The 15,168-nt window shown below is 39.7% G+C and overlaps 1 protein-coding gene across 2 annotated transcripts; it reads right to left on the bottom strand.

The window, feature by feature from the left end:
* Window positions 1-8,056: 8,056 nt before the first annotated feature.
* LOC134747648 (uncharacterized) lies at window positions 8,057-11,316 on the bottom strand. Of its 2 annotated transcripts, none has more exons than XM_063682255.1 (3): window positions 11,042-11,316; window positions 9,621-9,752; window positions 8,057-8,374 (listed from the first exon to the last, which is right to left on the bottom strand). In XM_063682255.1, the coding sequence occupies exons 1-3, from the start codon at window positions 11,260-11,262 to the stop codon at window positions 8,071-8,073; spliced, it is 657 nt and encodes a 218-aa protein (XP_063538325.1). In that variant the 5' UTR covers window positions 11,263-11,316; the 3' UTR covers window positions 8,057-8,070. The 2 variants fall into 2 exon arrangements, with proteins under 2 accessions (XP_063538325.1, XP_063538326.1); XM_063682256.1 differs by having other exon boundaries at window positions 9,624-9,752.
* Between the last annotated feature and the right edge of the window lie 3,852 nt (window positions 11,317-15,168).

Genomic DNA, 15,168 nt, shown 5'->3' with positions numbered 1-15,168 from the left:
GCTTTTTCGGGGAAGTGGGGAGACGCATGCGGGAGAGGGGTTTGGATCCTCGCTCTGGGTCCTTCCTGATGCAAAGATTGTCCATCGCGGTTCAGCGTGGCAACGCGGCGAGCGTCATGGGCACCTTTGCATCGGGGGGGTCACGGGACAATTTTTGGGATGGCTGAAGTTTGACTTATTATTATTAGTGTTAGTTTCTAGGATAGTATAGTTTAGATTTTTAGTTGTAATTTTTGGTTGTAATTTGTAGTTGTAATTTTTAATTGTCATATTATTAATTAATTATAAACACAAATTATATTGAAGTATAGAATCACTTCATTTACCTTTCCTCGCTAAGCGCAGCTCTAGTGGACAATATTCTATTGGTTCTTAACCAACTTATCTGTAACATCTTATTATGTAATTATGTTCATGACTATGCAATAAATGAATTATGAAACACATGTCTGGTGGAAATGTGGCCTTAGGATGGGTGGCGAAATTAGGGAGTATTTTGGAATTTGTATTTTATTACTTCAAATTTATTTTGACGCAGCTCTACTTATTGTGAATTTAATCGACATCTATTTCTTGGTAAAATTATCATTTTAATATTTCACTTGGGCGAAGTTGGGCACCAACGGTGAATTTAGGGTTCCCTACGACAGATACCATTGCGAACCTTTATTTAACTTAACCATTGCAACATTTGGGGTTGGTCATGTAATGACACCGTGCAGCGGGGTTTTAAAATTAATAATGTGCAAGTTGCAGAGAACATTCGCGAAACTTAGGGAATATTACGCGAAACTCTGCGTAGAGGGCGCCAGGGCGCCACTACCACAATCTGAAACTATCGTGAAACAAGAAAATTTCTGTATCTAACATCTCTGTCACTTGCATATAAATAATAAGTAAATAAATATTATAGCACATTCTTACACAGATTGACTAAGTCCCACGGTAAGCCTAAGGAGGCTTGTGTTATGGGTACTCAGGCAACGATATATATAATATAGGTATATAAATACTTAAATACATAGAAAACACCCATGACTCAGGAACAAATATCTGTGCTCATCACACAAATAAATGCCCTTACCGGGATTCGAACCCAGGACCATCGGCTTCACAGGCAGGGTCACTACCCACTAGGCCAAACCGGTCGTCAAACGTATTCGAGCGATAGAGGCAGATAGCGAAATTTCGGATTAGCGTCCTCTGTAAACAAACCGCCTTGGTGCATCAATGTCATATTTTATTATCTCTGAAAACTTGTCAAGTCAAAGGTACAGTATGTATAAGTTACTCCATGGTTTACTAAAAAGGCTAGTGCTGCACTCTGGTGGCAGAACATTGCAGTAATATCCCCTATTTATGGAACCTTTCATGAGATAATTCTCAATTCACGTTTCCACTTATTACTACTAGACATATTTAGTTCATGCCAAGCTTAATTTAATTCATAGCTTGTCGTTATAAAATGAGAGCGGTGTTCCGAATGTATGGGAGCGGCATTTTAGCGACGGGTTCTTGTGACTTTTAAATACAAATACAGAATAATCAGTTAAAACACGAAAGCAATTTGAGACACAGGAACAAGTAATCACTCATCTTTTATAGTACCTTTCTTAATAATTCTTTGTCATTTATCTTTTTGTGACAAATAATGTCTTTTCAGCTAGCGAGGACAAAGACAGTTAAAGAATACAAACTGTACAATAGCTATGGAAAAGTAGACGATTTTTTTTGGCATTTGTATGGAGGGTTAGCCGACTTGGACTGTCTTGGGCGTGTCAAATAAAAATACTTCTACTTTTTTCCTAATCCGAACACGATACCTCTGACTTGTCTCTCTGCTTTGCCTTAAGGTTGACTGGTAGAGAATGTTTATGGCATTAAGTTCACCTTTTGTAAGATAAGTTTTTCTTTTGTGCAATAAAGATTAAATAAATAAATACCGAATATGCCCTTAAACGGATCCACACTATTTTTGTTAGATCCTGTATTAGATAAAGCTGTTAGAACTTTTTTGACTTCAAAAAAAAACGGCTCACATGAGTGACACTTATCACTCACACTACTCAGTTATCCCCCGTTATACCCGCAGCTTTGCATATTACTCAATACCTACACAATTTCCCGCTATTAAAAAAAGTTGTGATTGATTATTCAGCCAAATTGCCACCGTTGTGTTAAAAAAATACTTCTGTATATCATCCATACTAATATTATAAATGCGAAAGTCTGTCTGTCTGTCTGTCTGTGTGTTCCCTCTTCACGCTTAAACCGCTGAATCGATTTAGATGAAATTTGGCATAGAGATAGGTTGAGTCCCTGAGAAGGACATAGGATAGTTTTTATCCCGAAAATCATCCCTTAAGAAAGTAAAAAGCGGGGTGGAATTGAGATAATGAACGAAGTGCCTGTTAATTTGTGTGCATAATATGCTCAAATTTAGATTGCTATGAGAATTTTTCCAGGCGCTATTCTTACTTTAGCTGCGGTTACTAAGTCCACGCAGACGAAGTCGCTGGCAAAAGCTAGTTGTATATATTCGCGATATTACAGGCAGATCGTCAGTCTTTAAAATATAAAAGTCTATGTTATAAGGGTGTTTTTTTCCATTGATACGTTTCTAGGTCATGACTTTTAGGGTCGCTCTGGCGCCCTCTGGAGATGTTTGTATAAAACTGAAGGTCAAATATAAATCAAGATATGTAACGTTTAAAAGGTTTTATTTTAGATATGGATGGATAATAATATATTCTGCTCTAAGCCTGTAAGTAAACAATTTATATGTATCTAAGAAGTTTTTATAGCCATTGTTATTGACCGAGCGTTAGCGAAGGTCTCCATTTCAGCTTGGGCAAAAATGCTTTCGTATGTGATGTTTTCCCCTACAGGTCGCAATACTCAACCGATTCTGATGAAATTTTGTGAGTAGGTTCGGTGATTAAATAGAATTTTTTTAAGCTTAGAATAAATTTAAAAGTGGAAAAATTACTGCCTTGGGTGAGACTTGAACTCACGGCCTCTGGAGTTCAAGTCTCACCCAAGGCAGTAATTTTTCCACTTTTAAATTTATTCTAAGCTTAATAGCATCGATCGCAGACGTTTCTGCTTGTTAAAAATTAATTTAGAATTTTTTTGTCGATACAGTTTTTGTTTTTTTTTTAAAGGCGGAGTCATACATTTTTCAGTTTAAAGCTATCCTCGCGAGGTTTACAGCTCACAGAGTCACTAGTTTTAGTTTTATATTTATCAGCATAGCTGAAATTATTAACTGTGCCAACGCCACGAAAATTAGATTGCGCGTATAGAAGTAATAACTCGTCTTTTGAAGATGTTCCAAAAAAACAAGTCCGTTGTCACGTGTTTCTGCCACTTTTCCTGTTTATGTGTAGATGATTTAGCATCTCGAGTTAGTCTTTTTATCAAATGTTTTCGTACTTCACACATTCTTTCTCCGTCCTTAAATTTAATAAGCTATAGTGTTTACGAGAAATAACGTCTGTATATAACTGACTGCTCTAAAGGGGCTCACTGACTATCAGTCGGACGGGCGATATCGGCCTGTCAGTTGCTCGGAACTTTCAAATTTTTGTTCTAACTGACAGGTCGATATCGTCCGGCGGACTGATAGTCAGTGGGCCCCTTTAAAGAACTAAAATATTTTTGTCGGCTCAATGCATTTTTAGGGTTCCGTACCCAAAAAGTAAAAACCCCATTACTAAGACTCCGCTCTCCGTCTGTCTGTCACCAGGCTATATCTCATGAACCGTGATAGCTAGACAGTTGAAATTTTCACAGATGATGTATTTCTGTTGCCGCTATAACAACAAATACTAAAAAGTACGGAACCCTCGGTGGGCGAGTCCGACTCGCACTTGGCCGGTTTTTTTAACGTTGGGGAAGTGCGTTTACGCATGCCACCTGGCCCGGGGGAACCAGAAGCGATGACGGACTAACCAGTGGTAGGACTACCGTCTAAATACAACGAATGCCGACTCCGCCTTGTAGGGAACGCCGTAGGATAACTATCAGCATTCGACTACGTACAATCCGCTCAATGCAAGGGCCTGACACTCTTTGATAGAGAAAGATAGTCTTATTGCGATTCCTATAAGAGGAAAGAGAAAATAGTGCCATGCTTTGTCCTCACCGACCGGGTTTTTTTTTTCATGGTCGGGTTATGGCAGCATAGGTAGGCGAAATACCGAAATTTATAAGAGTGAAAGAGAAAAAGGATTATGCTGTCATACATTAACCTGTCAATACATGAATATGTCTTTCTCTTACCCCTGGTCGCTCGGTTTCATGTTTATAACTACTATGGGAACGTGCGCCGCGCGTTGGACGGTCTGCCATCTTGCGGCCTGAATCGGAAACATAAACATGTACATGCCAATGCAAGTGCTGCCATCCATCTACCGTTGTCGTACATTTTTTTGCAAAGATTCTGCAATCTTTTGGGCTACATCGAAAGCATAAACTTCACATTTACGCCTCGCGCCAAATACTAACGGCTCCTGTGCTGCCCCCTATAGTTAACGCACGCTCCTTATAAGCACAGAATAAGTAATAGTATGGTAATACAGAATGGCCACGCACCGCCCCGCCCCGACTCGAATTACCTCGCCCCGCGACAGAAGATTAACGGCCGTTTGCCGACCGCTCAGTACTATTTTTAAGCAACTTACTCACACTATGACGCATAACGCGTGTACAGACGTGCCGTTCACACATAGAAACGCAAGTGATTTTTTGATGTATAGCGTGACCGCCCTGTGTTATAAGTTTCACCGTTATGAACACAATTTAATAAGAATGTACAGATGTTAACTATTACACCGACAATAACCCAACGATTATGCGACAGTTCATAAGACGTCGCTAATTTCGTCGGCAAATTAGTCGCAATATGGCGACACGAGGACTCTACGACTGTTAATAAGATTATGGATGGGGCGCTTTACACGATACGGGAACGATACGATTTGAATTAAAAACTGTAATAGATGTCATATATTAAAGCAATAGTGACGAAGCCCTCCAGTGGTGAAGGCCGGATTCGAACCGGCGTCTTTAGCTATCGCGGCTAACGCCATGAACCCCTAGGCCACCCCGCCACGGCGTTGCCCGTCCGAATTTCTCGACTATATGCCATCTTAGTAAGACTAGGCGTCTTTAAATATTTAATAAAATAATTTGATTTGTTCTCAAACTTGTTGATACGATTTGAAGTTAAAAAGCTTGTGCCTTACTTACTACTTCTTTCAAGTCATTTGCTACTCAGAGAGACGATTATATTTGAAGGGTACACGGAAAAGCACATGTCTAGTCACTCTGACAACATTTTGAGTTATCGCGGTTTGAAAGGAACGATGTGGGTAATTAACCATATTATTTTCGTGTATAGGTGTTTTTAAAGTGAGATAAAAACGAGTTATATTTATAATTGCAGCGGTAACAGAAGTTGTTACTAATAGTTCATTAAGGGCTCTACATTTTGAGATTAAAAATCTCATTTTCCAAAAAAAGTGACTAGACATGTTCTTTCCGTGTACCCTTCATTTAGTGCCTTTAACGAACCCGAGCTCATTGAGCATGTGGCACTGTGGGACCCCAAATTATGTGCTATACTAACCGCTACTACTATTCGCTATACCTCGCGCACCGAATGATGGTCCCTACAGTTCCTACAATTAATATTATGTCAGTGTCAAATGTGACGTTTTTGTTTGAAGAAACGTCACTTTTGCTACTGACATATATAATCCATATCTTTTGGACGCCACGAGCCGCTAAATAGGTCGTGTGCTGTCGTGCCTGCCACGCCACCGAGCACTAAAGTGGTCATGGCGGAGGCTGTCAAAGCAATTGTCCTGCTGACAGATAAGGTTTATATTCGTTATTCACTAGTCGAGATATTGGCGTGTAGGCCACGTCTTGTCCAGGTAGCAAAGTGACGTCAGCGACGTCATAATGACAATAATGACGTCATAATCCCGTCGCTGACGTCATAACGACGTTTAAATGCTACCTGGGTGACGCTTGAGGAAAAGCGTTCAAAAGGTTAAAGTTAGAATTGGGCCGCTAGTCCCAGTGAATCAAGGCTTGTATTGTGGGTACATACTAGACAAATGAATTAATTCTAATGATAAATCGGGTGGTATAAAGAGCCTTCGAGGCTTATTACCCGCTGGGACAATTATCGCGACAGCTCAATACGCCGGCTTAGGGAATGTTTGCTTGTAAAAATCACTATCCTGCTATAGGACTATTTACCTTCTAAGGTAGTTAACACACCCGGATACAGCACCAGTGTGATAACCAAAGGAGGTTCGCGGCACCAGTGTGACATAGGAAGTACTAGCAGGGGTGTGAAACTCTTCGCTTCGGCCAAACTCGGCTCCGTTCGGCTCAGCATTGCCCCGAGCAATTATTAGAGTTGGCACAACTTGTCCCTTTGCGTGCACGACCACAGGTAAGATAATGGCTTGAATTTTGACAGCCCTAAATAGCCGAAAGGGATAGTGCCACATATTAGAAAGGGACAAAATGATTCGAACCTGAACCGCTGTCAAACTTCGGTTTTGTAGGAAGTTTCCTTTCTGTACGGTAGTACTTATTCTGTGGTATGTGGCATGACGCGTGTACGGACGTGCCGTTCACACATAGAAACGCTAGTGATTTTTGATGTACGTGTCCGCCCTGTGGTTATAGCATCTCCCAATACCTATAAACCAAATAGATGTTGTAATATTAAAGCCTTAAGAATGATGTTGGAACATTCGGGACGTGTGGGGCGGGGGCCATAAGCCCGGCATTTGTAACTGCAGATGCGGGCCACATTTCGCGCGATAATGTCGTTATTGAAAGGCGACGGCTGGACGCGTGGAGCGGAGATTACAGTCAATTTGTCGGGCTTTGGGCTTGGGACGGTGCGGTGCAAGTGAAGAGAGGCAGCGTTTTTCAAGGGCCTTATTTTTTGAGTGAAAGCTGAATGAAGATGTATAATGCTAAACAATTACAGTACCAGAGACCAGAGTACCAAAGAAACATCCATCCAGCTTTTTGAGCTTATTAACTTTTTACAGCTTTAATTCGCTCTTTAAGAGTCAATAAGCTGTAAAAATTTCTATGGCTTGAAATTGTATCTAGTCTTGACAATATGTTGGATTCTGCATACAGATGTCAAAGTTGCGGAAAGTTTCCAAAAAGTTGGAAAATTTCTCGAAAATTTTTGGAAAATTTCACAGGAAACCAACGTGCGTCCGTCCGTCCATCTGTCTGTCTGTCTGTCTGTCTGTCACCAGGCTGTATCTCATGAACCGTGATAGCTAGACAGTTGAAATTTTCAGAGATGATGTATTTCTATAACAACAAATACTAAAAACAGAATAAAGTTAATATTTAAGTGGGGCTCCCATTCCATCCCATTTTTGCGTAATGGTACGGATGCCTTAGTGCGCGAGTCCGACTCGCACTTGGCCGGTTTTTTACACTGACATATACATATACGATACGATACGATATGGATTAGATAATCGTATCGTTTCTAGAACTAGCAAATGACGTATCTCATTGCTCGAATTGGCCTGCGAGCCACCGCAGAAAAATAATTTAAAACAATTTGTATATAGCTCGTTAACAAAATACAGTCCATATCGTCGCTATACTTACTCAACCTCATATCTGCAACAATAATTTGATGGAAATGTCGCTTTTCTTTCATTCGGAACACGGGTGTTTTTGTCATCAAATTAGTGTTGCAGATACGAGGTGGAGTAAGTATAGCGGCGATATTCGGCGACAGATAATAATCCGCATGCCGCTTCTACCTCGCACCAAGAAACAACGTTCCGGTAAAGAAATGACAGCCGTAATAATCGTACACATTTTCTTGCGCCTATTTCCACGAACTGCCCTAAAAATACTGTTATTTTTCATAGTGCCGTCGTAAATACTAAAAAGAAACAAATCTTATAAATAACATTTATATTTAAAGTTACAAAGTACATCTCTCTAAATCTATATCCTATCCTCTTTGAGTCCTATTCAATCTCTTTCGTTACTTGCTTCTTAATTCCCATAAGTACCTTCATCATTGATTCTATAAGGATTAGCGAAGTAAAGTCTACTGTTGTGTATGATTTTCGCTGAATTTTTCATTTTGCAATTCTGTGCGATATCTTTCATGGTTGTAACTTCAATATTTTCTGTTATATGGTTTTTCTTCTGTTCCCGTTTGTCAGGAGCTAAGGGGGGGTTGTAGCCATGGTCTTTGGGTTTGGAGAATCGAAAGGAGTGGGATTTTCGCTTGTCCTGCTTCAGTTTGGGTTTGGTCTTGTTTTTATGGGAAAAAAAAGGGAACAAGGCGAAGGTGCTGAAACAAAACCAGTGACGTTGGTGTGTGTGCGACATTTTCTAATAATAAATAGTGGTCCTAACCGGGGATGTTGCGGATGCCGATTTTTAGACATCCGCGGATGCGGATGCGGATTTTTAAAGGCTCACATCCGCGGATGCGGATGCGGATGTCGAGATTAGGCACATAAAAAACGTCAAATATTACACTTTAGTAATTTTTATTTAAAAAAAACGAAACTTAGTATTTGAACAAGAATATAGGTGGTAGGTATAGTGTACTAAAGTCCAAATAAAACAAATTATTCACTTCTTGTCGCTGTCCGTCATAGGCTAAAGTACTCGATCGACGAATCACAAAAACGAAACGAGATTCCTATTGGCTAAATGCCGAAATTACCTAGCACTTAAGACGTTTCTGCTACCTCTTCCACATCCGCATCCGCATTAAGCTCCGCATCGATCTTATGCGGATGCGGATGCGGATGTTGAAAATAATGCGGAAGTTCCGCGGTTGCGGATGCGAATATTCGCAACATTCTTGGACTTAACTAAAAAAAGTGCCTAATTTTTAAAATTTAATTTTTCCTATAAATACCTGTAAAACGCTTGAAAAATAGCAATAAAATAATATTTACGACAACTAATGTAACAACAGCTGCCAGCAGCAGAGTTGGTAAATCGTGTTTATGTTCCGTTTTACGGTCTCGTTAATATGTAATGCACTCACAAAATGAACCTTTAACTTTCAACTCAAACACTTTATGGCACACCTCGCGCCGCCCAATGTACATTAGAATGTACACTTCAGTTCAATGGAATGTCAACCTTCATTGAAAACAAACAAAGTAGCATTTCGTTTAAGAGCGCACCACCAACTAACTGTTATACAGTTTGTCGAAATGTTTGATACAGTACATGTACTTATGTGTTTCTTTGTTATAACCGGCCAAGTGCGAGTCGGACTCGCGCACCGAGGGTTCCTACGCAAAAAATGAGATTTGTTGCCTGTTTTGCGTAATGGTACGGAACCCTTCGTGCGCGAGTCGGACTCGCACTTGGCCGGTTTTTTTTTCTTTCGACGCTTGTTGATGTACGATTGTCATTTTGCCTAGGACCCCAGGGACCCATTTCTCGACAGTATTAGACTAATATTATTAGTCCACGAACTGTCAAGTCGTATGGGTTACCATGACAACACTAATAATATTAGACTAATACCGGTCGAGAAATGGGCCCCAGGCCTCTGGTGAGCACCGTATTACCACTTTCTTTTGGGATGGTGTGCGAGCTGGCGGCTTTGCAGCCGGCGGTGCGCGTGCGCAGTCTGTTCGTAGGCGGGCTCGTGGCGCGAGCGGCGCAGGCGCGCCAGAGGGAGCTCCTCGATACTTAATCGTCTGAAATCAAATGTTGTAGATATACAAGATTTTATCGCCGACTCATTCGGTATTTGTGACGTTTTCAACCAAAAGGTACCACATTGTCGCTTGTCGATAAGGTTGATTTCTAATTGAAGCTATATGGAAATAGCGCCTTACTGATAAGCGACAATAAGTACCCTTTTGGTTGAAATGGCACATTTAACTTTGTCATTAGATTGATTCTAACGGCCATTTATGGCCATTCAGTAGTGACCCTGTCTACGAAGCAGAAGGTCCCGGCGTCAAATCCTGGGGCCCGTTTCTCAAAAGCTTGTAACTTACCTATAATACAAGCGGATGTCACTTTTTGACCGTTTTTGTTAGATAGAGACTTCCATTTGTATTACAACCTTGAGAAACGGGCTTCTGGTGGGCATATATTTGTGCGTTCATCACAGATATTTTGTTCCTGACTCCGGAGCTATGTTTTCTATGTATTTCAGTAATTTATATCCATCTATTATTGTTGTCTATAGTACCCACAACACAAGCCTTATTGAGCTTCTTCTTCTTCTTGTGTTAGGGGCTATATAAGGCTCCAAAGCGATCACTGCGACCATCCCTGATCTATTGTGATCGCCACCTACTACAACTCTCGATCCAAACCTGCAACTTCAAACAGCTGCAGGATCTTTTTGATTTCGAGAGACTAACTCCTCCTTATTGAGTTTACTGTGGGGCCAAGTCAATTCGTGTAAGATTGTATTTGTATATTTGCTTTCTTTTGCCCGCGACTTCGTCTGCGTGGAATCAGTAACAGCAGCTAGATTAATTATCAGGCAATTCATTAAATCTCTCAATTTTACCCCCCCCCCCCTTTCACTCTCTGTAGGGATGATTTCCGACATAAAAACTATTCCATGTCTCCCCGGGACTCAAACTATCTCTATGCCAGATTTCAACTAAAGCGGTTCAGCTGTGCCAGTGACTCGCCAGGGAAGTTCTCTGTTCGTAGGCGCTTTTCGCTACATACGGTTTTTCCCGTGTTATCGGCTACGCTCGTAGCGCGTAGCTCTGACTGGCACCGAATGTGTTAAGCGTGAAGAGGTAACACAGACAGACATACAGACAGACAGACAGACTTTCGCGTATGTTAAGTATGGATTTATTTATTCTGTCTAAAATTCATTAACATTGAAATTACGTTGGTATGACGCAAAATTGCAGCTCATTCGGACATTGGTAACTGTTTGGTAATTATTTGGCTTACTACTACTGTTTGTCATAGCAAATGTAGTGAAATAAAAGCTTGTAAAAACACTTACTGTGGTTTCTCATAGTTATAAGCATCAAAGACTTCAGCTTCAGGTTTCATAAAATTAATCATATCTAAATTCTCGTAAGGGCCGCTTGCGGTAGTCTTATGCCCGTTGTGAGCCACATTCCCCTGCCTTCTCAATCTCCTGTGCTCTTTACCGTGGATAGAGTTATAACAATAAATTAGCTCGAAATAAAAGAAACACAGCAAATAAATATATCTTAACATTTTGATTTCATGACAGTATGTCAGGTGTCAGGTTTTGAATTATGGTACAGATTATAAATAGTAAGTAAATCAAAGAGTAATACTCAAGTAAATAGCCTGTTGGGTTGTTATTAAAAATAATTTATTGTCAATATGACAGTATTGGTATTGTAGCATAAATATTATTAAAACTAATTTGTGTAATATAATATTGTCTTCGGTTACCGCGATAGTTACTCATGAAATAAAACTATGAAAACGGATTATATCGCGTATATTGAATTTATAATACATCCCGACGTTTCGAACTCTTTACAGCGTTCGTGGTCAACGGGGTTTGTGTAATGTTAAAATCAATATATTACATTAACTTTCCTTATGTGTGTGGTGGTAAAAAATCGTTCAAATCTCGCTTGTGTTGTAGAAAAAATGCAAAAAGATCAACTTAAAAGATCAGGACCCTAATTAATATCATACACAAACAAGGGGTTAAGAATTTAACACTATGTACGTAAGATTTGTTTTTATACAAAATTAATATGCTTGATTTACTTATTGTCTTCGGTTACCGCGATAGTTACTCATGAAATAAAACTATGAAAACGGATTATATCGCGTATATTGAATTTATAATACATCCCGACGTTTCGAACCCTTTATACCACCTTTGACCCCTTTGAACCCTTTGACCACGAACGCTATAAAGGGTTCGAAACGTCGGGATGTATAAATTCAATATACTTACGCGATATAATCCGTTTTCATAGTTTTATTTCATGCTTGATCTTACCTTTTTCATAGCCATATCAACAAAAAATCGGTTAAATTCAAGATTTTTTTTATAAATGTGTTTTTTGAGTGGAAAGTATTGAAGCACCACAAGCGGTTTATGTAAGAAATTGTTGATAAAAACGTTTGGAGTCTTCATTCCACCGAGGCGGAGATAAGCGGAGATAAGAGAAGCTGTGCGGCAATCAACCAATTTTGATTCCCGCACGTCTCCTCTCAACTCCGCTCATCTCCGCCTCAGTGGAAAGGCATCCTTAAGCCTCGATACAGTTTTATAAGTCTTAGATATGTAGAAAACATATCTTTGCCTTCTACTGTACCATTGTCCACACAGATAACAGTTTTTTTTGTTAGATTTGGGAAAAATTTGGCTAGTTTGAAGAGCTTTCTCATTCTGGGTGAAATAAATACAAAAGTCAATACTTTTCCCGAAATAATGGATGTAATTTATTTCTTCCTTCAATGGATGTAATTGATGAATATGCGATTATTTGAAGAATTTTATCGAAACCTGACAAAAAAATCGACAACTAATGAAAACTCGGCCAAAGAACGATTTACTAAACGAAGATTTTAAGAACCGATGGAAATAGACTCAACGTGATTCTCAAGGACTTCAATTGTATTAAAAAACCGGCCAAGTGCTAGTCGGGCTCGCGTACGAAGGGTTCCGTACCATTACGCAAAAAACGGCATAAAAATCACGTTTGTTGTATGAAAGCCCCACTATTTTTAAATATTTGTTTTTTTCTGTTTAATTATAGTATTTGTTGTTATAGCAGCAACAGAAATACATCATTTGTGAAAATATCAACTGTCTATCACGGTTCATGAGTTACAGCCTGGTGACAGACGGACAGACGGACGGACGGACAGCGGAGTCTTAGTAATAGGGTCCCGTTTTTACCCTTTGAGTACGGAATCCTAAAAACTAAGTCTTATGAATCCGCATTAGTGACGTCTGGATGCCCCGGCGCAGCGATTGAGTCTGCTAAAGGGATTAAAATGCAGAATGCAGCTTGAGCCTTTCGGAGCTCTGCACATTTTTCTTAAGTCATTATTCATACTGTTAAATGATTTTATAACAACGGCCTCCTAGCCTAGTCGGTAGTGACCCTGCATACAAAGCAGGTGGTCCCGGGTTTGAATCCTGGTAAGGGTATTTATTTGTGTGTATATCGCGAATATAATATTTGTTAAAAACGGGACCCTATTACTAAGACTATCGCTGTCTGTCTGTCCGTCTGTCTGTCTGTCTGTCTGTCTATCTGTCTCTGTCTGTCTGTCTGTCTGTCTGTCCGTCTGTTATCTCATGAACCGTGATAGCTAGACAGTTGAAATTTTCACAGATAATGTATTTCTGTTGTCGCTAAAACAACAAATACTAAGAACAGAATAAAATAAATATTTAAGGGGGGCTCCCATACAACAAACATGATTTTTTTGCCGTTTTTATAGATAATGGTACGGAACCCTTCGTGTGCGAGTCCGACTCGCACTTGGCCGGTTTTTATACATTGAAACTTTTCTAATTTCATTTTGTAAAATATCTGTTTCACTATATAAACTACACAGCCTTTGGAATTTAAATTGAAACGTTTAAATGAAAGGATTAATTTCGAAAACCCTACCTAGATAAGCCAGACATTTAGATTCAAAATTAATTAAGAATTTCAATATATTAAGATCACACAAATTGGTACTAAAATAACGTGATAAAGGCAAGTGCTTTAATTTACTAATATAATAGAGAGAGTAAAAGGTAAACTCGTTCGTATAATTAATAATATAATAATAAGCCAGCCTCGCATGAGCGACAATGGTACGCCCGTATATTGTTAACCAAGGGATGAAATGATGCCTTTCACCCGAGTTAAACATGGAATGGAAAGTCAAATATCAAAATGAAAATTCTATAACAAATCCATTGAAACACAAATTTCAATTGCTTATCGTAAAAAAATAAAAAAAAATCTTCGAACGTAAAATGCTCTAGTGCAGACACGGATCATTTTCTGCACACCTTTTAGAACAACAATGACCCTCTTTCACAGCATGAGAAATGAAAAAAATAATGAATCTCTAAATTATTTGACTGTCTATAATAATGTGGTCCGAGTCAACACACTATCAGTCATTATGGAGATCGTTAGACAGGTGGATATCCAGCAGTGGGCGTCTATATTTCCTTGGCCAATAGCATACCGGGCGAAAACTTGTAAAGTGGGTAAGGATAAGGTGTAATGAACCAATGTGGACGTCATCTGCCGCTCCGTTGGTGGATTGTGAACGGCAGCCACCCAAACACACAGAAGGGTACACGGGATATGTCCCGGCCAGGCGACAAAGGACCGAGCTTGTAATGCAATTAATGTTGGATGCAGTTGCAAGAAACTGGGTAGGTTAAATGTCCCACTTCTTGGCATACATTCAAATTGTATGTTGCAGAACGCATGAGTGTAACCTCGACAGAACGACACTCAACGGAAATCCCAAAAAGTTCGTGTTACCGAAGTTGCGTCTTGTAGATAATATCGACTTCGGCTTGAAGATCTTGACGCCAAACGTCAGCTCCGAAAACCTACCTACCTACAACTCATCTGGACAGCTCTACACTTTCGTGCTGCCAGACTTTTAAAACCAAACTTGGATTTGCAAGTCACGCTCGCGCGCATGCGCGTAATAGTTAATAAAAACCCTTACATTATTACTAATATTATAAATGCGAAAGTCTGTCTGTCTGTCTGTCTGTCTTTCTGTCTGTGTGTTCCCTCTTCACGCTTAAACCGCTGAATCGATTTAGATGAAATTTGGCATAGAGATAGGTTGAGTCCCTGAGAAGGACATAGGATAGTTTTTATCCCGAAAATCATCCCTTAAGAAAGTAAAAAGCGGGTTGGAATTGAGATAATTAATGAAGTGCCTGCTAATTTGAGTGCATAATATGCTCAAATTGAATTATTGCTATGAGAATTTTTCCAGGCGCTATACTTACTTTAGCTGCTGTTACTAGGTCCACGCAGACGAAGTCGCAGGCAAAAGCTAGTATAAAAATAAAACGCTTGTCGGGATGTCGCCGTCGACGGATACGTCTTGGAGGACATCATCATCATCAAAGAGGTATACATATATAAGTTT

This window comes from Cydia strobilella, chromosome 15, assembly GCF_947568885.1.
Source record: "Cydia strobilella chromosome 15, ilCydStro3.1, whole genome shotgun sequence".
Classification (NCBI taxonomy): domain Eukaryota; kingdom Metazoa; phylum Arthropoda; class Insecta; order Lepidoptera; family Tortricidae; genus Cydia; species Cydia strobilella.
Note: the sequence above shows the minus strand (reverse complement) of the source record. Positions and strands in the feature narration are given on the sequence as shown.

Bases quoted from the DNA above. Each gene is read 5' to 3' on its own strand.
- LOC134747648 (XM_063682255.1), bottom strand. From the start codon at position 11,262: ATGTTAAGATATATTTATTTGCTGTGTTTCTTTTATTTCGAGCTAATT. The intron at 9,753-11,041 runs GTAAGTGTTTTT...ATTTGATTTCAG, and splicing joins TATAACTATGAGAAACCACA to ACGATTAAGTATCGAGGAGC. The intron at 8,375-9,620 runs GTAATACGGTGC...GTTTTGTTTCAG, and splicing joins CACCATCCCAAAAGAAAGTG to CACCTTCGCCTTGTTCCCTT.